The following is a 25,200-nucleotide window of genomic DNA, read 5'->3' as shown; positions in this document are numbered from 1 at the left end:
AATGAACCATAATGAACATGCACCTGTGGAATGGTGGTTGACACTAACAGCTTACAACAGCAATTAAGGTCACAGTTATGCAAACTTAGGACACTAAAGAGGGCTTTCTACTGACTCTGAAAAACACCAAAAGAAAGATGCCCAGGGTCCCTGCTCATCAGCATGAACGTGCCTTAGGCATTCTGCAAGGAGGCATGAGGACTGCAGATGTGGCCAGGGCAATAAATTGCAATGTCCACACTGTGAGACGCCTAAGACAGCGCTACAGGGAGACAGGACGGACAGCTGATCGTCCTCACAGTGGCAGACCACGTGCAGCAACACCTGCACACAGGATCGGTACATCCGAACAGGACACCTGCGGGACAGGTACAGGATGGCAACAACTGCCTGAGTTACACCAGGAATGCACAATCCCTCCATCAGTGCTCAGACTGTCCGCAATAGGCCGAGAGAGGCTGGACTGAGGGCTTGTAGGCCTGTTGTAAGGCAGGTCCTCACCAGACATCACCGGCAACAACGTCACCTACGGGCACAAACCCACCGTTGCTGGACCAGACAGGCCCCCCCCCCTTTGTCAAGGGACACATTATTCCATTTCTGTTTGTCACATGCCTGTGGAACATGTTCAGTTGATGTCTCAGTTTTTGAATCTTATGTTCATACAAATATTTACACATGTTACGTTTGCTGAAAATATCCTCAGTTGACAGTGAGAGGACGTTTCTTTTTTTTGTTGCTGAGTTTATGTAGATATTGTTGAATTTGAGCATTGTACAGATGTGTAGATCTAGTTGAAGTAGAAGCTGGACAGGGCCATAGCTCTTGGCTAGTGTTCATCTGATTATTACCCCCCACCCCCCACCCCCGCCCCCTTAGCCTGAGAGTTGACTGTGTCACAGCTGCCTGAACCGCCATACTGAAACAATTTTACCTCTCTAATGGGGGCATTTCATGAATTACACTCAGCAAGCATTATCTATATGACTCTTTGGAACTTTAATGAGATGAATACATTTTAGATGTCAAAGTATGCGGAGGGATTACCGCTAATAAGCTCATTAGTATGTGTGGTCCATGTGGACTTCAGTTCATATCCTGGACTATATGTTGATTCTCTGCTGGGGGTCCCGTGGTGGGCCCTACGTGATAAGTACAGAGTAGAGGTTCTAGTGGAACAGCCTTGTTGATCTCACGAAGCATCGGTCTAACTGTCACTCAGACCATGAATCATGTCCAACACACAGTACACTGTGGATCTATAATAGATCATACACTGCAGATCTAAGATACATCTATGATAGATTGGCACTTGCCGACCACTATGGCTGCGTTCACACAGGCAGCCCAATTCTGGTATTTCTTACACTAATTGGTCTTCTGGCCAATCAGATCAGATCTTTTTCATAGCTGATCTGATTGGTCAGACCTGAGAAACTAAGGATTGTTTTATTTTTTAAAATGTTTTTTATTTACTTTTAAATGTATGATACAGTATGTAAGCATTGTTTTTTTTGTTTTTTTTAAGAAAATAATTTTGAAATGCCTCATGAGCTAAGTTCAACAGTCTTACTTTATCAGAACCCATAATATAAGATTGTTTTAATACATTGTTTGTAAACAATGCATTTGTTAACAAACATTGTATAACCTTAAAACATAGTTTCAACTATCATTTTGATTTCATGGATGGTCACTCTTTTCATCCATAGATCTTCATGGATCATTTCTCGAGCCACATCCTTCAGCTCTTGAGCAAAACAGTGGTGTGGTGACAACTTATTTGAACTGCCGCTTTAATGACAAGCATTTGGAACTGCTGAATTTGAAACGTCAATCAACTTTAACAACACCCTTTATTTAGATGTGATATATTCACAATATATCACACCTTTTTGAAACCTCATTGTTTAACCCGTATCTTTGAACATGAAGTCTTTGTCAAAACTTCCACCCTTCTAAAAAGCCCTTCTCGAACGCCATCAACAATTATTTTGGAACCGTGATTACAATAGAATGTCGTACCATAATGATGAAAGAGATTGGCTTACATTGTTTCACTGACACTAATCCCAGCTACTATAATTAGAAATATGTCACTAACAACCAAATTATAGTAAACATAGTCCTGACTTGTGAACTCCTTCACAAATAGCAAACCTTTTAAAAAAGTTTTTTTTTTTAAATGTTGGCGTAAAGTGCAGACGGGAAAAAAAGAGCTTTCCGATCAAGGAATAGCGACTTTGATGTGAAAACATGAAAGAGAAATCTTGTTTTACATTCGAGCGGGCCCGATGGTCCAAGCCCCCTTCACACCGCAAGGAACTTTATTGACGCTCGATGAATTGATTCCTCAAAGGCTTCCAGTGGGGTTTGGGTTTCTCTTGAACCCGAGGAAACATTCCCTCACTAATGGCTTGTGACAGTAGTCCGGCCTGCGATTCTCAATAAAACATGTAAAAAAGAGAGGAAGGTAGGGTTTCCAGCCTACAGATGAGCGAGTCGCTCCAACAAAGCTGCGTCTCATTTTGACACAGCGTCGTAATGAGAACCTGCTGGTACTTGTTCTGGGGAGATGTGGCCCTTTTAAGCGCAGGTCTAGGAGCAGTTGTCAAACTCCAGACTGACCTGAGATCTATGCTTTGTTAGGGAGCATCTCCCTTGGCTATTATGGAGGACAAATATGGGCCAACAGAGATTGTGCTGATTTGCATGACACCGTTATGCTGTTTGGGGTTCTTGGGTACACCGCTCACTCTACTTGGCACAGGGGAGCCCGGCAGTTGTGGTTGGAGGTGTGGGGATCGCACTAAGAATCTTTTAAAAAGCTCTCTTTGAAAATGACTTCTCTTTAACTTGAGGCTTTTTACATTTTAGTAAAATGTAAGAGCAGACGCTCTTATCCAGAACAATTAGGGTTAAGTGCAGAGGACATCCACAGTTTTTTCACCTAGTCGGCTGGGGGATTCAAATCAGAGACATTTCGATTACTGGCCCAACACTCTTAACTGCTAGGCTGAATTGTTAAAACCCAACCATAATGTGCTTTTCCTTTCGCCTAGGTAATTTCAATCTGACATGGGCTTTGTCTCTGGTGCTTTTGATGAGGTTTAGGGTGATGTACAGGCAGTGTGTGGTGTTCTGTGCACAGTGGCGTGTATTCATAGGTGCTAAGGGAAGCCAGGCTTCCCCAAAAAATTGACCAAGAAAAAAAGGAAACACACATTATTGTATATATATTTCGTGTCTCTGTATTTCATAATTTTCCTTAAATTCCCAAGAATTCTCTCGCCAGAGAAAGCATCAGAGCGAGCGAAACAGCGCCCCTCTGTCTCTGTATGTCTAGCCCATCTATCTGATGCTGTCTGGTCAAAAAGAGTATGACATTGTTGCTGTCCGTAGAATTGAACGCAAGGGAAGCCAGAGAGCATTTAGTCTCCCTTGATAATTAAAATAAAATGATAGTTTAGCTCAATGTTGATTGGCTGAGCGAGCTCAACTGTGAATGGTCTTAGCGGACCCAAAAAAAAAGTTTTAAGGGAAGACAGTTTGGATTTGGCTTCACATCAATGACATCAAAAGCAAATTGTCAAAAAACATAAATCGTTGCATATCATCGTTTTAATTAATTCTCTGCACTGGCCAGTGATTTATATAACTGCGATCCAACCAACCATAAATTCATACATTGTGCCCGTAATGTTAACATTGTTATCCATGAAGGACGTAGACTAGCAACAAGAATTTTAGCCAGGTAGCCTAGGAGGACAACAAATACTATGCATGTAACGTTACTGTATGACCAAGTCACAGACCGTTTTGGCAACATGAAGGAGAGGATGGCATTGGCGTTTCTCTGCAAGTAGGGTGAGTCAACATTTTTTCTGCTTGTGCGAGCGCACACACATCAGTACCATGGAAAGCCACATCATATTTAGCTTGCATTGTTTGGACTAAATAGTTTTTGGTATCTTTTAGTTATCACTGTATTAGGTGATTTGATCATTTTAATCCTGAAGTTAAAATGGTGCTGGTGTTTTCTTAGCGACTTGCGGTAACACTCCGTGGTTCGAAATCAATAGTAGTTAGAAAATGACGGAAACATTTAACTTGCTTGACCATGCTGTAGGTCATGTAACTCTTTGTTACATGCAATAGGCTTCGTGGACTTCACTGGACAGATGCTGCTCTCCGGTTTTGTGATGAAACAAAGGTGTGGGTGAATTTATTCTGCCATTGTATCTTCTTATTGTCTCGGCCTTAGGCCTACAGTATATATCACGGTGGCAAGGCATATGACCTAATAGGTTATAGAGAAACAACGCAATTATCATACAGGTTGTAATTTGGCTTTCTTTTCTGGCTTCCTCAGTGATTTTACCCACTCCCCGTGGGCCTGTGAAGCCTCAACGCATTCTACACCCCTTGGCTTCCCCAGTGATTTTACCCACTCCCCGTGGGCCTGTGAAGCCTCAACGCATTCTACACCCCTTGGCTTCCCCAGTGATTTTACCTACTCCCCGTGGGCCTGTGAAGCCTCAACGCATTCTACACCCCTTGGCTTCCCCAGTGATTTTACCCACTCCCCGTGGGCCTGTGAAGCCTCAACTCATTCTACACCCCTTGGCTTCCCCATTGAATTTGTCCACAACCATTCTCTGGGCCCGTATTCACAAAGCTTCTTAGAGTTGGAGTACACTGATCTAGAATCAGTTTTCCCTTTCCGATCATAATGGATAAGATTATATGGACAAGGGGGGACCTAATCCTAGGTCAGCACCCCTACTCTTGAGATGCTTTGTGAGTACAGGCCCTGGGTGTAGCGAGATGTAAAGACTCCCCAGTATAAGCCGGGCTCCCATTTGTAGCCTTTAGATCACCCCGGTAGCCCAACAGAGGGGATTGTCACTTGAACTATCAAACCTTGGGTTTAAACCGTGTTTAAATAGCTGGGCTCGCTGCGTGGCTTTTAGCCTCAGGACCCTGAGGTTCAAGGGAAGCCCAGTAGTGGGTTAATAGGGCTTTAGTGAATAAATACGACCACACAGGTGTCTCCGCAGAAGCTTTTTGTGGAATTTGCTCACTAAGAAGAGGAGCGAGTTTGAAGGGAGAAGCGTTGCCCCATAAAAGCATAACACTGGGGGCACCACTGGAGTCCATTGATCCTCGGACCACTGGGGGGTAGCTAAGTTACTCTGGGGGACGTGCGCAGTGGACACTCAGCGAGGAGCGATCGAAATGTTATTGGAGGATGGTTAAAATGGGAGTGCCTGTAGTCAGGTTCACATTGTCCTAACACACAATGGCCTTGCTTTGACAGCGAATGTATATGTTTATGCATTCTAAAATGCGCTCCAGGTGATCCGCCTTCCTGAAATGGGGGCGTAATAGGTACAATTATTCGTTACAAATCCATACAAGCCTCTATAAAGATATAAAGAGTTGAAATGTGTGACTCGGTAGAAGGTATGCCATCTGCTCATGATTCTATGATGACTCATTCCAGGAGAAATTTAGAAGTATTTTATCATGGCTAGCGAACAATAAAACACCTAATTTAAGGGAATGGGAAAATGCTCAGCTATTAATTTGGACTGAAAGACAGTTTACTCATGCCAAACACTCCAAGTCATTTATATTATATAAGTTCTGTCTTGTTTTACCACAGAATAAAAATCCCAAACTTTAGGCATTTTCCCAACAGAACCATCCTCTTTATGCCTTCCCGCTGAAAAACTGGCACACATAAAGCTATAAACTTTAATGATGGGTTTAATTCAGACACTGTAAACTGCTCTCTGGTTTTCAATTGACTTCCATTCTCCTCCCTCTTTAGACATTTACTTATATCAACTTCGAGGGCGAACGAAGCGACTGCTGCGCAGACCTGGTTTTCCTTCGAATACTATAAGCATTTGCTTGAGCCGACTGGAGTGCCACTGTAGCAGGTGGGTGGGATTTGAACCCAGATCTGCTGCTGAGTGGTGCTGGAAGGGGGTCTCGAGAAGTGAAGTCGAGATTGCGAGACCACAGCAAAATACATATTGCACTTCCTGTCCCAGAAGAAATCTTTAGCGAGGAATCATGTTCATTGGTTTTTCCATCCAAAGGTGGTGAGGGGAGGGGGGTCAGTTCATGGCTTGTTTGTCATGGATGGCACACGGCTAAAAGGCTTTATGGGCCTCGTAAAACAGCTTTAGGACGTTTGATAGATTACTCCTACAATTTTTTTTTCCCTTGTGTATTTTATTATCGTGGTTTTGGGTGATGCTATATCGCACCATTGCAATATCACATTCTTCCCTCTGATTCTTTTTTTCAATGCAGTATAATTTTTTCTATAGTAAAAACCCATATAGTACTTGCACATAGGTTGTGTACATTATTGTCATGGTAGGTAACATGTCACCTTCAAGGCAATAACATCTTTGTGGGACATACTAGACGGGAAGTTACAACTCCAATTTGTGCGATCTGTTACAATTCCTGGTGCTTAAGATCCCTGAGTGCATCTTTAACATATCACCCGAATTGCAAAATTCGTATGACATCATACAAATTGCAAAATCCATAAGGTATCACACGAATTGGATGACGTGGTGCACAATTGGATGACGTGGTACACAACAAAATGGGGACCCGTTTTTGCCCGTGACCATCATTTTCAAAACTACTGGCTGAAACATCGTTGTTGCTTTTATAAAATGTCAAATTCCATAGAACAATGCAATGCACATGCTTCCTTATGTTCTTATTGTGTGTGGCTGAAGATCAACATTCTTCTCAGAGTACTAGCTTTCTTGTAAGGAAATGGAGGCTGATCATGTCAACTCCAGCGCTCCCTTTTTACCCATTGATCAAGCTATACTTGTCAGAGCAAAGACTCCTGCGAGCATGAACAGCATCAACCTTTAAGATAAAGCTCTCACCATCCTTTTCTTTCTCTCCCCCCCCCAAGGAGAAAGTAGGGCAGGATGTCAAGGCTGAGAAGAACCATTTGGCTGTCTGCAGACCAGACTCCAGCCCAGGGGGTGTTGAGTGGGATGGGAGCCACAGCCAAGGGGGGAGATGAAGTTTCACCCCTGGGTCCAATGCGCCAGGCTCTGGTTCTCTCACTGGACTATATTTCACCATGTGGTGTATAAACCTGAGGAATGGGCCAGAAGGTTTAAACCCTGGTAATGATGATAAATTAACACATGGATGAATTGAATTGTAGCACTTTCAATATAGCTCTCCTAACTCCATACTTACTCCCTAAAGACAAGCTGTAGCTTATGGGTTTTAATTAGTAAATGCATTACTATTGTTTCTGGCAGCTTACTCAAAAAAGCATAGGTGACTGGAAAGCCTACATTTAAGTGATATAGCTCTACCGAAGTAAAGAAAAGTGCAAGACATCGTTTTGTAGCATGTGTGAGGTATTTCTCCCATTCTGCTGGCTTCAATTGCAAATAGGTGTGCTTGGTAGTGAAATAACTTACCATGTAGAGTATATTTTGCTAATATAAAAAATGAAGAACATTGTACAATACAAAATATCCCAGTGCACTGCCAGTCGAATGTTTACCTGACACCGAGGAGTGAAACTGGACCAATGGATGAGATTACTTCGCGCCCTTGACTCCTCCCAAACATGCCCACAAGAACACCCCATGTTAAACTACTACATATTCAGAACATTGTCAGTGGTCCTCTACTGATGCTGAAGAACACCTGGATGAAGGCATTGCAGCTCGCCATTTCGATTAAAAAAACAACAACTATTTAGCTAACAACTATGAATTACAACATTCTGTCCATAATATGGGCGATAACACTACCTGCGTGCATGGCAATCCATGGATTATACAATTTCGGTCAATCCGAGTTATTCTACAAAAAGAATAACTGCAAACCCATCCCGGCCAATCTTCTCCTGTGCCATGACATAGAATACACCGAGATGCGCCTCCCGAACCTTCTCGGGCACGAGACAATGAACGAGGTTTTGCAGCAAGCCTCTTCGTGGATTCCACTGGTCCAGAAGCAGTGTCACCCCGACACGAGGAAGTTTCTTTGCTCTCTCTTTGCACCGGTGTGTCTGGACGATATGGATGAGCCTATCCAGCCGTGCAGGTCGTTGTGTGAGAGCGTCAAACACGGTTGCGCACCGGTGATGTCCGCGTTCGGGTTCCCGTGGCCAGATATGCTTGACTGCGAGCGCTTCCCGCCCGACAATGACCTGTGTATCCCTCCAGCGGGCATCGATCATTTCATGCCAGTCACCAAAGAAGGTAAGGTATTGGCACAATCCGGCTAGTAATTTACAATTTTCACAGAATAAACCTCAAAATCGATTATTTTTTGTAAAAACCTGTTTAACTTCCAGTTCTGAAAAGAAAATACACGGCTTTATTATGGAAACATAACAAAGTACAAGGTTTATTTGATATTTACATAGTACTATATAAAGCAATATTTTACACACACAAACGCGCACACGCACACACACACACACACACACACACGACAGCTGCATTCTGTTTGCATTCACCCCCAAAAATATGTCTTAGCCTACAATAACATGACACTACTTTAAACTGGAAACGGCCAATGATACATTTGATGAAGGAGCCTAACGAGATCTAATGCAGTCATGTAACGGAGTCATTTAATAAAACGTAATAGCCATGTTCCTGCCTGAACATCAGGTTAATAGTGGGGAGTCTTGTGGAATCTCCTTTGGGCAGGACCTGTTTTTACTGGGTTGTTCCCTTAATAAGGGGATGTGCAAACGCCACAGGTCACTCCTGAGATCACTCTCAACAGTGGAATGTGAGAAAGAATGCATTGAATAGCTTTACTCTTTAAACTGTAATATGCTGCATTATGTGACAGTCGATAGAACACCTGTTGAATTTACAGTGCGAGTATAATACATCTGCTCTCGTTTCTCCTGTAGTGCCCAGAGTGTGTGACGCCTGCAAGGAAAAGGAGGAAAACGACAATGAAATAGTTGACAACCTGTGCAAAAATGACTTCGGTAAGTCCTATTCCTGAATACTAACTAAATACAGTCGGCTTATTAGCACTCGCGTTCAATTCCAACAAATCCAAACCTTAACCTCCACCTCTTCCTTTCACCCCTGGCTGCTTTGCGTAGCCCTGAAGATCAAGGTAAAGGAGATCTCCTACATGAACGGCGACACCAAGATCGTGCCCGAAACCAAGAGCAAGACCATCTACAAGCTGAGCGGCGTGACTGAGCGCGACCTGCGCAAGACGGTGCTCTGGCTCAAGGATGGCCTGCAGTGCGTGTGCGACGAGATGAACGACATCAACGCCTCCTACCTGGTCATGGGCCAGAAGATGGATGGCCACCTGGTGATCACCTCGCTCAAGCGCTGGCAGCGGGGTCAGCGTGAGTTCAAGAGGATCTCGCGCAGCATCCGCAAGCTGCAGTGCTGAGCGAAGCAAGACTCAAGACCCGATGAGTCTTATCTAAACTCTAAGAGCCGGATCTGGTCTGATCCGGATGCAAGTAGTTCTCAGTCAGCATTGTTAAACGTCCTGTTTTTAGTACCATGTTTAGCGCTGCCATAGGCTACTTTACAACAATTTCATGGTTTATTAGGATCTCATTTGAGCCATCAATAGTCCTTAAGACAAAGCAAATCACATACACATTACAGTAAAATCAAAGACAAACAGGCAAACTACACATGTCATGTTGTCTGCATTTTTCAGTGTTTCTGAAAAGATTGAAAATCATTAGTTACCAGTCATTTTTTCATGATTAAATGCAGTCTGTCAGGCTACACTTATCCAGACTTGATGATGAGGCTGGATACATTTTAGTGCATAGGCCTATCATCAGGTGAGAGGAGAGTGTGGTTTCTGTGTGCATGGTGTGATATTGTTCAGATGTGTTCTTTAAGATGATGATAGTGAGACTAAGGTATGTAATGAAATGCAATGTAATAATGTGCTTTTTGTTACATATTATTTTTCTCAACCAACGAGAGATAGCTGGCTATATTCTCTGCCTTTTTAGATACTACTTCCAATGTATCCCTGGCATTGAAAGTTCAACGGGCCAAAGCAAGGCCCATATCATTGCAATGACGACGATCAATTATTTGACCCTCTGCAGTCAATGGACGGTCAACTTTTTGTACATGAGCCTCAATGCTGCACTGTTCCTATTTCCACCACAATTATTGATTATGAAATATGCTTCTGTTTCAAGCTTTTTCACGTTAGTTCCTTTGACATGCCATTTCTGTGTTTCAATTTTTTAAGACATTTATTCTCACTATGACAGCGTGTCTTAGGTATGTTAACTAAGTATATCAGGATTGTATATTAGTGGTCGATTGTTTTCATTTCTTGGGGTGAATGCAAAAAAAAGTGTGTGTGCAAAAAATAGTGTGTGTGTGTAAAATACTGCTTTATATAGTACTCTGTAAATATCAGATAAACCTTGTATTCTTGTACATAGTTTTGGGAGACCGCAGAAGTTGAGACAAGTGTGAATTCAGATGGTGATAAGTTTAAAAAAATTACAACACTAAACATATATTTGTATAATATTAATCTGAGAAGTGTAATTCTTATAAATGACCGGTTGCTGCATCTTTTGGTCCCTCTTAATTAAAGGAAACAATTCAAGGAACCTTTTAAAATACAAATCAATTGCATGTTTATTATGTTTGGAACAGATATGAAGTGAAGACCGGAGACACAGACGCAACCTCTTCAGAACCATTCCAGACCAAGACCCAACATCTTGACAACCAGAGCTAGATTCAGCTTATTGACACCATGACAAGATCCAGTTCAAATGTGGAAAGACAAGATCCAGACCAACCCTCTTAAAGTATCCATCTTCCTAAACATTAGCATGCCAATACGGCCTCCACATTTAAAGCAAGGTGCCAGGGCAAGTGATGGTACTCAGTCTCATTTATTTGGTGCTACTGTAACATGCGTCCTTTGTCCTGATTTTGTCCACACCCTAATTGTGCCCACATTTGTAGACAGGTGTAGATGATTAAAAAAACACATGGTGATCTGATCTTCTTGACCCCTTGCAGAGGTAGCAGAGCACGCATTGTGTCTGGATATCTCACAAGTGTAGACAGATCTGGACTGTAAAAACATTTACATAATTTTCCGGGTGGCACCGTTGTCTTAAAATGAATACATTCATATTATTTTGAAACAATATCTGTCCAATAATTTGCACAGAGAGAGAGATCAAAAAATCTGTCCACAATGCAGAGAAAGTGGACTGATAAAATACAAATTTTAATGCCCAAGTATAGACGACAACCCCATGTGAGCACCAGGTATAAATTGGGCTAGTGATGTTCTGTATCTTGACCACATCATGAGCTGAGACCACAAAGACTAGCCAAGACCCAGACCAAACCAATACTTTGGGCACTGAGGCCCTGACCAAAATATCTTTTAGGGTAAAATGTATACAATAATGAAGAGCTCACTTGAGTAATAGCACCATCTGCTGGATATATTTCAAAAGAATACAGCTTGTACTGCATACCTACATGTATTATCAAACAAATTATTAACGAACAGGGCCAACATGACAGTTATGGGTATTTTAGTGTTACCACTATCAATTTACAGATATACATATTTTCAGAATATGTGACCTATGTGGGGATCAAATTCATATTAATAAGAGTTAGGGAAATGAGTATTCTGTTTAGAGAAGGGAATGGTTTAATACAAATACTGACCAATCATGCATATCCCGAAAGAAGGAAATGATCTCACTACAATAAATGTTAATAGAAAGTTAGCAAAAATAGATCTTACTGCCATGGAAGGAAAATACCTATCTATTTGTGGAAAAATCACCCTGATTAACTTTTTAGTCAAATCTTCCAGTTGACCTATTTGCTTATGGCCCTGCCTACACCTAACAACTTTTTAAAAAAATTATATGAGCAAAAAATATTCCATTTAATTTGGAATGGCAAGTCAGCCAAGATTAAACAGGCCTATTGATATAAAGTGCATTTGGAAAGTATTAAGACACCTTGACTATTTCCACATTTTGTTACGTTACAGACGTATTTTACAATGTATTAAATACATTTTTTCCTCATCAATCTACACACAATACCCCATAATGACAAGCGAAAACAGGTTTGACATTTTTACAAATGTATTATAAATAAACAGAAATACCTTATTTCTTTAAGTATTCAGACCCTTTGTTATGAGACTCCAAATTGAGTTTAGATGCATCCTGTTTCCATTGATCATCTTTGATGTTGCTACAACTTGATTGGAGTCCACCTGTGGTCAATTGAATTCATTGGACATGATTTGGAAAGGCACACACCTGAGACAGGATTGTGTCGAGGCACAGATCTGGGGAAGGGTATCAAAAAATGTCAGCAGCATTGAAGGTCCCCAAGAAAGCAGTGGCCTCCATCATTCTTAAATGGAAGAAGTTTGTTACCACCAAGACTCTTCGTAGAGCTGGCCGCCCAGCCAAACTGAGCAATCGGGGGAGAAGGGCATTGGTCAGGGAGGTGACCAAGAACCCAATGGTCACTCTGAAAGAGCTCCAGAGTTCCTCTGTGGAGATGAAATAACCTACCAGAAGGACAACCATCTCTGCAGCAGTCCACTAATCAGTCCTTTATGGTAGAGCGGCCAGACGGAAGCCACTCTTCAGTAAAAGGCACATGACAGCCGGCTTAGTGTTTGCCGAAAAGGCACCTAAAGAACTCTCAGACTATGAGAAACACTGGAGAGACGTGAAAATAGCTGTGCAGCGGCGCTCCCCATCCAATCTGACAGAGCTTGAGAGGATTTGCAGACAAAAATGGAAGAATCTCCCCAAATACAGATGTGCCAAGCTTGTAGCATCATAGCCAAGAAGACTCAATGCTGTAATCACGGCCAAAGGTGCTTTCACAAAGTACTGAGTAAAGGGTATGAATACTTATGTAAATGTGATATCAGTTTTTTAAAATGTTATTTACTTCGAAAAACCTGTTTTTACTTGTCATTATGGGTTATTGTGTGTAGATTGAGGGAGTAAAAAATTAATAAAAATAAATATATACACTTTTACAATAAGGCTGTAACGTAACAAAATGTGGAAAAAGTCAGGGGTCTGCATATTTTCCGAATGCACTGTAATGAATATGAATTCGGAGGGCAAAAATAATTAAATATTAAAGTATTAGACCTCTCAAAGGCTTCAGTTATACAAAAACTATACCTAAATCCAAACTGGTTCTCTAGCAGATTAGTATTAAGGGCTCCCCCAGTGTTCAAGAATGGCCTTTTCCCCTTCATTCAGATTCGGTTATTTGAAGATGAAACAAGCCATAGAAAGTTGGAAACAAGCCATAGAAAGTTGGTTGCAATTTCAGTTTAATCCACCAAGAAAAGACAGAGCAAATAGTACAATACATATTATGGTTAAACTCAAATATACTAAATGATTTTAAAAAACAGGATTTGTATTTTTTTTACAGTATAATATTTGTAAATTATATCATACTTAGGACTGGTGGAGTTGTCACACAAGCAGCTAACAAAACTATTGAAATGTCTGCTCTATCCAAAATTACAACAAACTAATTGCAGAATTTCAGTAAAAGTGGAAGAGGCAATTGGATGAGGGAGAAGAAGGAAAGGAACTTGTCTGTCAGCCCTCTGCATTAAAGACCAAAACAGGTTAAAGAAAATTATAAATCATTTCATTTCAGGACCCAAACATTGACAGCTGTGCCATACAGGTAGCAAAATATTGTAGTTGGGTAGACATTTTTGATGTACCGATGCAATGGTACATGGTTTAGGAACTGATACACAATATGACGCTGGATTCAAAATTTACAAGTTTTTCTATTTAAATTATACCAAATTCTTGCAACCAGTAGAATGTTTATATATACAGTTGAAGTTGGAAGTTTACATACACTTAGGTTGGTGTCATTAAAACTCGTTTTTCAACTACTCCACAAATTTCTTGTTAACAAACTATAGTTTTGGCAAGTCGGTTAGGATATCTACTTTGTGCATGACATAAGTTATTTTTCCAATAATTGTTAAGATAGATTATTTCACTTATAATTCACTGTATCATAATTCCAGTGGATCAGAAGTTCACATACACTAAATTGACTGTGCCTTTAAACAGCTTGGAAAATTCCAGAAAATTATGTAATGGCTTTAGAAGCTTCTGATAGGCTAATTGACATAATTTGAGTCAATTGGAGGTGTACCTGTGGATGTATATCAAGGCCCACCTTAAAACTCAGTGCCTCTTTGCTTGACATCATGTGAAAATCAAAAGAAATCAGCCAAGACCTCAGAAAAACAATTGTAGACCTCCACAAGCCTGGTTGATCCTTGGGAGCAATTTCCAAACGCCTGAAGGTACTACGATAATCTGTACAAACAATAGTACGCAAGTATAAACACCATGGGACCATGCAGCCATCATACCGCTCAGGAAGTAGACGTGTTTTGTCTCCTAGAGATGAACGTACTTTGGTGTGAAAAATGCAGATCAATCCCAGAACAACAGCAAAGGACCTTGTGAAGATGCTGAAGGAAACAGGTACAAAAGTATCTATATCCACAGTAAAACAAGTCCTATATCGACATAACCTGAAAGGCTGCTCAGCAAGGAAGAAGCCACTGCGCCAAAACCGCCATAAAAAAGCCAGACTACGGTTTGCAACTGCACATGGGGACAAAGATTGTGCTTTTTGGATAAATGTCCTCTGGTCTGATGACAAATAAAACTGTTTGGCCAGAATGCCCAACCATGGAGGAAAATGGGGGATGCTTGCAAGCCGAAGAACACCATCCCAACTCTGAAACACGGGGGTGGCAGCATCATGTTGTGGGGGTGCTTTGTTGCAGGAGGGATTGTTGCACTTTACAAAATAGATGGCATCATGAGGACGGAAAATTATGTCTCAAGACATCAGTCAAGAAGTTAATGCTTGGTCGCAAATGGGTCTTCCAAATGGACAATGACCCCAAGCATACTTCCAAAGTTGTGTCAAAATAGCTTAAGGACAACAAAGTCAAGGTATTGGAGTGGCCATCACAAAGCCCTGACCTCAATTCTATAGAAAATGTGTGAGCAGAATTGAAAAAGTGTGCGCGAGCATGGAGGCGAGCATGGAGGCTGACTCAGTTACACCAGCTGTCGGGAGGGATGGGACAAAATTCACCCATCTTATTGTGGGAAGCTTGTGGAAGGCTACCCAAAATGTTTGACCCAAGTTAAACAATTTAAAGGCAATGCTACCAAATACTAATTGAGTGTATGTAAACAGACCCACTGGGAATGTGATAAAATAAATAAAAGCTGAAATAAATAATTCTCTCAACTACTTTTCTGACATTTCATATTCTTAAAATAAAGTGGTGGTCCTAACTGACCTAAGACAGGGAATCTTTATTAGGATTAAATGTAAGGAATTGTGAAAAGAATTGTTGAAATGTATTTGGCTCAGGTGTATGTAAACTTCCAACAGTATATATATGGGGAATACAAACATCCCAGTTCTGCAGATTCTGCTGCAAAGAGACAATCATTAGATCACTTCTTTGGTACTGCCCAGATGAAGCATGTTCAGGAATGGTTGAAGAACTGCAACATTTTCCTGGAACCAACTCTGCAAATACCACTGCTGGGCGATTTAACAAGTCATATTCAATTGATCAATATAATAAAATAAGTCCCAGCCAAAAATGTTTGCTTTATTTACTATCTGTAGAAACTGTGAGAATAGAAAAGTTAAGAACATTTATGAAACAGCACAGTTTAAAAATATATGGCAAATAGAAATCAAAACTGGATGGTGTTCAGAAATAGATGGGAGGGGTGAGGGGAGCGCTGAAGGGTGGGACTAAAAAGAACAAAACAAGATGACTAATGTGTCCATAAAATGTATATAGTGTGTATCAGCAGGAAGTCAAAGCCTATGTATTGTTGTCCATTAGTCTTCTCCAATTAGGGGAGGGATGGGGAGGACAGCCGAAAGGGAGGAGGTCAGAGAACTGGCAGTGTGGTGCCAGGACAACAATCTCTCCCTCAGAGTGAGCAATACAAAGGAGCTGACTACTGGAAACGTCAGCAGGGCTGTAGTAGTGGAGCGGGTCGAGAGTTTCAAGTTCCTTGATGTCCACATCACCAACGATCTACCATGGTCCAAACACACCAAGACAGTCGTGAAGAGGGCACGACAAAACCTTTTCCCCCTCAGGAGACTGAAAAGATTTGGCATGGGTCCCCCAGATCCTCAAAAAGTTCTTCAGCTACACCATCGAGACCGGTTGCATCACTGCCTGGTATGGCAACTGCTCGACATCTGACCGTAAGGCGCTACAGAGGGTAGTGCGAACGGCCCAGTACATCACTAGGGCCAAGCTTCCTGCCATCCAGGACCTATATAATAGGCGGAGTCAGAGGAAAGCCCATAAAATTGTCAGAGACTCCAGTCACCCAAGTCAAAGACTGTTTTCTCTGCTACCGCACGGCAAGTGGTACCGGAGCACCAAGTCGAGGATCAAAAGGCTCGTGAACAGCTTCTACCCCCAAGCCTTAAGACTGCGGAACAATTAATCAAATTGCCACCAGACTATTACATTAACCCCCCTCCCATTTGTTTTGTACACTGCTGCTACTCGCTGTTTATCTATGCATAGTCACTTCACCCTTACCTATAAGTACAAATTGCCTCTAACCTGTACCCACGCACACTGACTCGGTACCGGCACCCCCTGTATATAGCCTCGTTGTTATGTTATTGTGTTACTTTTTATTATTTTTTTACTTTAGTTTATTTGGTCAATATTTTCTTAACTCTTCTTGAACTGCATTGTTGGTTAAGGGCTTGTAAGGCGCATGTGACAAAGTTTGATTTGATTTGGTAGGGTTAGGGGGAAAATAATAAAGAAGGTAAATATACACTACCGTTCAAAAGATTGGGGTCCTTAGAAATGTCCTTGTTTTTGAAAGAAAAGCATTTTTTCGTCCATTAAAATAACATCAAATCAGAAATACATTGTAGACATTGTTAATGCTGTAAATTACTATTGTAGCTGGAAACATTAAAAAAAAAAATGGAATATCTACATAGGCGTGCAGAGGCCCATTAACAGCAACCATCACTCCTGTGTTCCATTGGCACATTGTGTTAGCTAATCCAAGTTGATAATTTTAAAAGTCTAATTGATCATTAGAAACCCCTTTTGCAATTATGTTAGCTCAGCTGAAAACTATTGTCCTGATTAAAGAAACAATAAAACTGGCCTTCTTTAGACTACTTGAGTATCTGGAGTATCAGAATTTGTAGGTTCGATTACAGGCTCAAAATGGCCAAAAACAAAGCACTTTCTTCTGAAACTCGTCAGTCTATTCTTGTTCTGAGAAATGAAGGCTATTCCATACGAGACATTGCCAAGAAACTGAACATGTTGTACAATGCTGTGTACTACTCCCTTCACAGAACAGTGCAATCTGGCCTTAACCAGAATAGAAAGAGTGGGAGGCCCCGGTGCACAACTGAGCAAGAGGACAAGTACATTTGAGTGTCTAGTTTGAGAAACAGACACCTCACAAGTCCTCAACTGGCAGCTTCATTAAATAGTACCTGCAAAACACCAGTCTCAACGTCAACAGTGAAGAGGCGACTTCAGGATGCTGGCCTTCTAGGCAGAGTTGCAAAGAAAAATCCATATCTCAGACTGGCCAATAAACATAAAATATTAAGGTGGGCAAAATAACACAGACACTGGACAGAGGAACTGCTCCTCAAGATTGCTCAAGAAAGCTTTCTTCCCATCCCTGTGTCTGTTGCTGACAGATGGGGCTGGAGAAATGTAACCACTCAAATTCAAAGACATGAAAATAAGGATTTAAAATGGTTTATTTATAAAAGTGTAACCACTTTTTTAGATTAAAATAACAAGGTTGTAAGATATAATATACAGCTAGCTATACACTCGGTGGCCAGTTTTTTAGGTACACCCATCTAGTACCGGGTCGGACCCCCTTTGTCTCCAGAACAGCTGGAATTCTTAAGGGCATGTACACATTGCAATGTTTTTTAATCAAGGCACCTAAAGTTTGCCAGGAAAAAACATTCCCCACCCCATTACACCACCAGCCTGTACCATTGACACCAGGCAGAATGTGGCCATGGCCTCACGCCATTTACTCCAAATCCTGACTCAACAGGAAGCGGGATTCATCAGACCAGGCAACGTTTTTCCACTCAATTGCCCAGTTGGTGATGGCGTTTTTTCTTCTTGTTTTTAGCTGATCGGAGTAGAACCCGGTGTGATCGTCTGCTGCAATAGCCCATCCGTGACAAGGACTGACGAGTTGTACACCCTGCGATGCCGTTCTGCACACCACTGTTGTACTGCGCCGTTATTTACCGGTTCGTGGACCGCCTGTTCGCTTGCACGCTTCTTTCCATTCTCCTTCGACCGCTCATCAACGAGCGGTTTTCGTCCACAGGACTGCCACTCACTATGTTTTTTGGTTGTCGCACCATTCTCGGTAAAGCCTAGCCACTGTCATACGTATAAAGTCCAGGACGTTTCTCAGACATTGGACCTGGCCTGCCTGGCACTAACGATCATACCACGCTCAAAGTCACTTAGGTCACTAGTTTTTCCCAATTGAACAGTATCTGAATACCTCGATGTCGGTCAGCCTGCTTTATATAGCAAGCCGCTGGCACATGACTAACCGTCTGAAGGAGTGAACCATTTCCAGAACGGGGTGGTGTACCTAATAAACTGGCCACAGTATATTTACAACTAGAACAATGATTTTAAATGATTAGAACTTGAGAAATGTAGTGCAAAAATAAACCACTGGGTTCCATGTGTTAAATAACTTGATTTAAACTAACATAAGTGTGGTCAGTATTCTAAAATGTGTTCCGGGTCCCCCTTACTGTTCTGTGATAATCTGACTGTCCCTAATCCCCTTGGAGCCTCTGTTCCTGCAAGCAATTTACTATATCCGGCTAAATAAAATGTAGGCTAAACAGCATTTGTGATTCACCTTATGTGCCATGATGCCATTGGTTTCTGGGACCAATCAGAACGGTTAGAATGTGTTTGCGTTCCAAGAAATCGTTGGGGAGGCACTCAGATCCAGACTCATTGCAGAGAAGAAACTAATGTCTGTGGCGTAGCGTTTGCCGTAGCAAGGAGTTTTGGTAGCCAGGCAAACGATGTCAAATAGTGAGCATAGTATTTCCCCTTTCTCTGTCAAACAGTATTTATGGACCAGTCCATTGAGTCAAAAGAGGAAGTGAAGCCAGAGTGGGGACTGGTGCTATTTCTGATTTATACTGAACAAAAATACACTGCTCAAAAAAATAAAGGGAACACTTAAACAACAATGTAACTCCAAGTCAATCACACTTCTGTGAAATCAAACTGTCCACTCAGGAAGCAACACTGATCAACAATAAATTTCACATGCTGTTGTGCAAATGGAATAGACAACACGTGGAAATTATAGGCAATTAGCAAGACACCCCCAATAAAGGAGCGGTACTGCAGGTGGCAACCACAGACCACTTCTCAGTTCCTATGCTTCATGGCTGATGTTTTGGTCACTTTTGAATGCTGGCGGTGCTTTCACTCTAGTGGTAGCATGAGACGGAGTCTACAACCCACACAAGTGGCTCAGGTAGTGCAGCTCATCCAGGATGTTAACATCAATGCGAGCTGTGGCAAGAAGGTTTGCTGTGTCTGTCAGCATAGTGTCCAGAGCATGGAGGCGCTACCAGGAGACAGGCCAGTACATCAGATGTGGAGGAGGCCGTAGGAGGGCAACAACCCAGCAGCAGGACCGCTACCTCTGCCTTTGTGCAAGGAGGAGCAGGAGAAGCACTGCCAGAGCCCTGCAAAATGACCCCCAGCAGGCTACAAATGTGCATGTGTCTGCTCAAACGGTCAGAAACAGACTCCATGAGGGTGGTATGAGGGCCCGACGTCCACAGGTGGGGGTTGTGCTTACAGCCCAACACCGTGCAGGACGTTTGGCATTTGCCAGAGAACACCAAGATTGGCAAATTTGCCACTGGCGCCCTGTGCTCTTCACAGAAGAAAGCAGGTTCACACTGAGCACGTGACAACATCCTCCAGCATGACCAGTTTGGCAGTGGGTCAGTCATGGTGAGGGGTGGCATTTCCATGTGCTCGCCAGAGGTAGCCTGACTGCCATTAGGTTCCCGAGATGAGATCATCAGACCCCTTGTGAGACCATATGCTGGTGCGGTTGGCCCTGGGTTCCTCCTAATGCAAGACAATGCTAGACCTCATGTGACTGGAGTGTGTCAGCAGTTCCTGCAATAGGAAGGCATTGATGCTATGGACTGGCCCGCCCGTTCCCCAGACCTGAATCCAATTGAGCACATCTGGGACATCATGTCTCGCTCCATCCACCAACGCCACGTTGCACCACAGACTGTCCAGGAGTTGGCGGATGCTTTAGTCGAGGTCTGGGAGGAGATCCCTCAGGGGACCATCCGTCACCACATCAGGAGCATGCCCAGGCGTTGTAGGGAGGTCATACAGGCACGTGGACGCCACACAATACTACTGAGCCTCATTTTGACTTGTTTTAAGGACATTACATCAAAGTTGGATCAGCCTATAGTGTGGTTTTCACTCCAAATCCAGACCTCCATGGGTTGATAAATTCGATTTCCATTGATAATTTGTGTGTGATTTTGTTGTCAGCACATTCAACTATGTAAAGAAAAAAGTATTTCATAAGAATATTTGTTTCATTCAGATCTAGAATGTGTTATTTTAGTGTTCCCTTTATATTTTTGAGCAGTGTATAAACACAACATGTAAAGTGTTGGTCCCATGTGTCAAGAGCTGAAATAAGATCCCAGAAATGGTCCAGCCGCACAAAAAGCTTTTTCCCCCCAAAAAATTGCACAAATTTGTTCACATCCCTGTTAGTGAGCATTTTGTCCTTTGCCAAGACATGCCCCACCTGTCAGGTGGATGGGTTATCAAGAAGCTAATTAGACAGCATGATCCTTACACAGGTGCACCTTGTGGTGGGGACGATAAAAGGCCTCCACATCGTCTGTGACCAGCCAGCGGGACAGCTGATGAAACTGAGGAGTATTTCTGTCTGTAATGAAGCCCTTTCGTGGGGAAAAACTAATTCAGATTTGGGAGCCAGCCCCAGCCAGACGGTGGACTTGGCTCCCAAATGGGTGGGCCAATGCACTCCCAACCACACCCATGGCTGCGCCCCTGCCCAGGTATGTGAAATCCATAGATTAGGGCCTAAGGAATTTATTTAAATTGACTGATTTCATTATATGAACTGCAACGGAGTAAAATAGTTGAAATTGTTGCATGTTGTATTTATATTTTTGTTCTGTATAGTTCAATTTGTGTTCAAAGATCAACGAATATCCACATCCTAGACTCTTAAAAATTACACTTTTATAAAGTTACTTTTAATTGATTGACATCAATTGTGCACAGTGATTTGAATTGATTGATTTCTTGTTTTGATCTGTTTCACTGTATATGATTAGGCCATCACCTGTTGTACATTTGAATTCTGTGTCATTTTCTGGTTATAATTAGAAGTGATTTCAACTGCTGTATGAAAGTGATTTTGATGTATGGCAAAGCTTATATGGTCCATCTGCTACTGCTAAATAGTTGTAGCATGGGGGACAAAGAAAACAAGACATCAAGTACAAAACTTTTTAAATGTTTTAATTTTCTATGATCAAAACATCTAGAAAAATATACAACAAATGCTTAACCTTTCACAACATTGAACGTTTGAAAGAAAAAAATAACATAAAAGTAAAGGAATATTCACATTTTTTCCCCCATTATCGATAAAAGCACATTCATTTCTTGTTCCTTTCTTTAATAGCATCGTTTTTGTTTGTTGTCGTCGGTTATGCCAGGTTTTTATTAAATGTCACCACAGTAGCCCGAGTCGTTGGACAGCTGCGAGTTTGAGCTGCGGTTGGATGAGGAGTTCCAAATGTCCAGGTTCATGTGGGGGCCGAAAGGGTTGAAGCTGGAGTACTGCTTGGGGCGGCACATGCCCCCGGGCTCCCGGTTGAAGGGGGCGTGAGGCGGGGTGATGGGGCAGACGGGGGACATGGGGGCTGAGCGCTCGGGTTGGAAGTGGCTTTGGTACGGCTCACTCTGGGGGGTCCAGATGGAACCGAACAGACTGGACATGGGGGACAGGCTCCTGGTGCCGGGGAAATATGGCTAAGGGGGAACAGAGTGAAAAAAAAACATGGTTGAGAAAAGATATGCCACCATTTATTTAACAACAAAAATTATAATATTAAATGTTGCAGGATACTTCAGTGAGGGCAAAACATCTAAAAGTAAAGTTTTTTAATATCAAGGAAATTATGTGTTGCAACTTGGGTTTCGTCCATTATCTGGAAGACCGTGTCAGTGGAGGAAAGGGAGAGCGGAATGAGGTTGAGAGGCGGACCCTCAGTCTGATGCTCTCTCCCTCCGCTGAACAAGCCCATCAGATGCAGGTACCATCAGCCCAGTAATATATTTAAAAAAAATGTATGCTCACACTCAGCTGTGCTTCACACGTTCTGCCCCTGAACAAGGCAGTTAACCCACTGTTCCGAGCCCGTCATTGTAAATAAGATTTTTTTCTTAACTGACTTGCCTAGTTAAATAAAGGTCAAATAAAAAAATACAACAACAAATCTATTACCGGTGTGATTGTATAGCCTATCTCATATTTCAAATTTGAAAAAACGGCCCGAACAACAGCGCATTGGCAGGCCAATTTAAGCAAAGCCAATATTCAGTCATAACTTATTGGGCCTATAGTTTACTGCACAAACCTCATTGCCACGGTACTGTTTTATATTGGTTATTGTTGCATATGCTTAAGTTGTTAATGTTGAGAAAAAAAAATCTGAGCGGTAGATCTTAGCTTGCATTTTGAAAAGGTTGGTGACCATTGTTCCAGAGTTCACTTCACACTATCAACATTTCCCTATACTGTTGCAATTGTGATCGAATCAACACAATATTAGCCACTTTCTATGCAACATACCAAAACTATGCAAGAGATTTCGTTGTACACAGAACGCATTCTGCCCCTGAACAGGCAGTTAACCCACTGTTCCCAGGCCGTCATTGAAAATAAGAATTTGTTCTTAACTGACTTGCCTGGTTAAATAAAGGTAAAACTCCACCCGTACTCTACACAGACTGGTGCGGCAAAAACAATCAGGGCTGCAGTAGGCCTATATGTAAATAGACCATTGCCATATATGGATCTGTGCAATTTACTATGAACTGGACTGTGTTCACAGCATGAGCGGCCATAAGTAGATGCGCTTGTTTTGAGATCAAAGCGAGAGCTGCATGTAAACATTTTGTTCATATCATTTGCTAGTAAGTGAGTTATTAGCCCAGTTATAGATAATTTGTAGTCAGCAATAGGGGAGTGATTGCTTCCTTCAAGAGCACAAAACTTATACATTTTTGAAAAGCAAGTTAGGTAAAGAGCTTTTTTTTGTCTTAAAGGGGCAGTGTTGTATTTGAGATAGCTTATTCAAGCCTAAGTGGCCAATAGGCAGAGGGTAGCATAATTTGTCTGATTCTCTATAATAATGCATTTTATTTGTGAAATGGTTTCTGGTTTCTTACATTTTTTAACGGTTTCTTACATCAAACAACATTTTTAGTCACCTCCTTGTCTGAAGGACATGTGGATAAACAGGTTAATGTGAAGCCCAGCACGTTTTCTTTTGGAATGTAGACCTACATATTGAATGCAACACATTGGCTGCTACTGTAGGCTGAATAATATAACTGCTATTTCCATGTTAAAATGTTATGGGATGCATTTTTTCCATTGTTTTTGTTAGGCCTACATTACGATCAAATAGCCACAGTAGCATACTTGGCCACTGTTAAAACTGTATCTTAAAGCAGGTACAGCCTCAGTCTTCACAGTAAACATGCACCGAATTTTCACAACATTCAAGTTTGCACTCATCAAACCAGAAATTTGCTCAGTGCCCAACAAAAATTTGAGGGAACATTGCACACAAGACATAATGGAGGTGGTCGGGATCTTGATAAATACAAGCATAAAAGCTTCATTTTACAGGCCTGTCACCACTAGTATGTTGGTGTTCACTTTCTGGTTCTTGTTAAAAAATAATTCAATACAATACATTTCACTTATGTGACTTTTACCAAGAATTAGGAAAAGAAAGGTATCATCAATGTCATCAAGCAGTCAGTGTCATTGTTTTGGTCTAAATAACAGGTAAACAAATGCTCTCTAAAATAAAGCCTAACCGAAAGACTATGATCCACATTGTATTGACCCATGCTGAGGACAGAACCATGGTAGTTTATGAAAAGTGGAAGTTGTCCACGCAAGAGAAGCAGACAAAGCCTCACTCCCTAGATTCCCAATCAAACCGCAGAGGTTGCAGTTCCTATTTTCTAAGCTCCATTTGCTTTTTTTAATTTTTATAAATCAGTTAGATTGTGATGTTAAAATGTGATAACCACAGACAGCACCAGTAAAAGGGAAAAACAGAGGATACAGAGGTCAAAGGGCATTTCAGAAAACAGATTCAGATGAGTTACAATAACACTCACATTGATTATCCATTTAAATAATATCAAACAATCTTTTATACTTTATATTAATATCATAAATATATAACATTAAATACTAAGCTTTACTGAGACAGATTTAGTAAGCGTTTGACATGGCTTTTTCCACAGGGTAAAATAAAGGTTTGGGGAAAAAAAGAAGAAGAATGTTAAGTGTAAATGAAGGCCGTTCGTCTTTGGTGCAGAAGCTTAGTAAACCTGGCACAAAGCCAAGTGGTTAGGACTAGGTCATTGACTGAGGCAGACAGGGGGACAGTAATGATAGATATTAGGGGGTCCCGGAGGTTTACCTTGCTGCCCACACAGCCGGCTGTATCCCAGGACGAAGGAGCCTCCTGGGAACATTCCTCTCTCCAGCTGGGCTGGTGGCTGTAGGCTACCGTCTGGCTCTCTGGCTGGCATGGGAAACTGTTGTGGAAGTTGGTGTTGCCTGCGGACCGATGGTAAGGACACAATGGTAAGTGGTTGTCCCATTGAGATCAAAAGTCCTTTTTC

General features: G+C 41.8%; 2 protein-coding genes across 2 annotated transcripts in view; one reads left to right on the top strand and one right to left on the bottom strand.

Moving 5' to 3' along the window:
- Positions 1 to 7,689: 7,689 nt before the first annotated feature.
- Positions 7,690 to 12,179, top strand: LOC135506685 (secreted frizzled-related protein 2-like). Its single transcript, XM_064926010.1, has 3 exons — positions 7,690 to 8,276; positions 8,945 to 9,025; positions 9,146 to 12,179. Exons 1-3 carry the CDS (start codon positions 7,781 to 7,783, stop codon positions 9,448 to 9,450), a joined length of 882 nt encoding a protein of 293 aa, XP_064782082.1. The 5' UTR covers positions 7,690 to 7,780; the 3' UTR covers positions 9,451 to 12,179.
- Positions 12,180 to 21,759: 9,580 nt separating this feature from the next.
- tmem131l (transmembrane 131 like) overlaps positions 21,760 to 25,200 on the bottom strand; it is an 83,059-nt gene continuing 79,618 nt past the window's right edge. The window contains 2 exon segments of the mRNA XM_064926004.1: positions 21,760 to 22,296; positions 24,996 to 25,135. Coding sequence (XP_064782076.1) covers positions 21,988 to 22,296; positions 24,996 to 25,135 — 449 coding nt within the window. The 3' untranslated portion in view covers positions 21,760 to 21,987.

This window comes from Oncorhynchus masou, chromosome 20, assembly GCF_036934945.1.
Source record: "Oncorhynchus masou masou isolate Uvic2021 chromosome 20, UVic_Omas_1.1, whole genome shotgun sequence".
NCBI classification, from domain to species: Eukaryota; Metazoa; Chordata; class Actinopteri; order Salmoniformes; family Salmonidae; genus Oncorhynchus; species Oncorhynchus masou.
The sequence above is the reverse complement of the archived record's forward strand: the minus strand, read 5'-3'. Positions and strand labels throughout refer to the sequence as shown.

Bases quoted from the DNA above. Each gene is read 5' to 3' on its own strand.
- LOC135506685 (XM_064926010.1), top strand. From the start codon at position 7,781: ATGAATTACAACATTCTGTCCATAATATGGGCGATAACACTACCTGCG. The intron at 8,277-8,944 runs GTAAGGTATTGG...TTTCTCCTGTAG, and splicing joins CATGCCAGTCACCAAAGAAG to TGCCCAGAGTGTGTGACGCC. The intron at 9,026-9,145 runs GTAAGTCCTATT...TGCTTTGCGTAG, and splicing joins CCTGTGCAAAAATGACTTCG to CCCTGAAGATCAAGGTAAAG.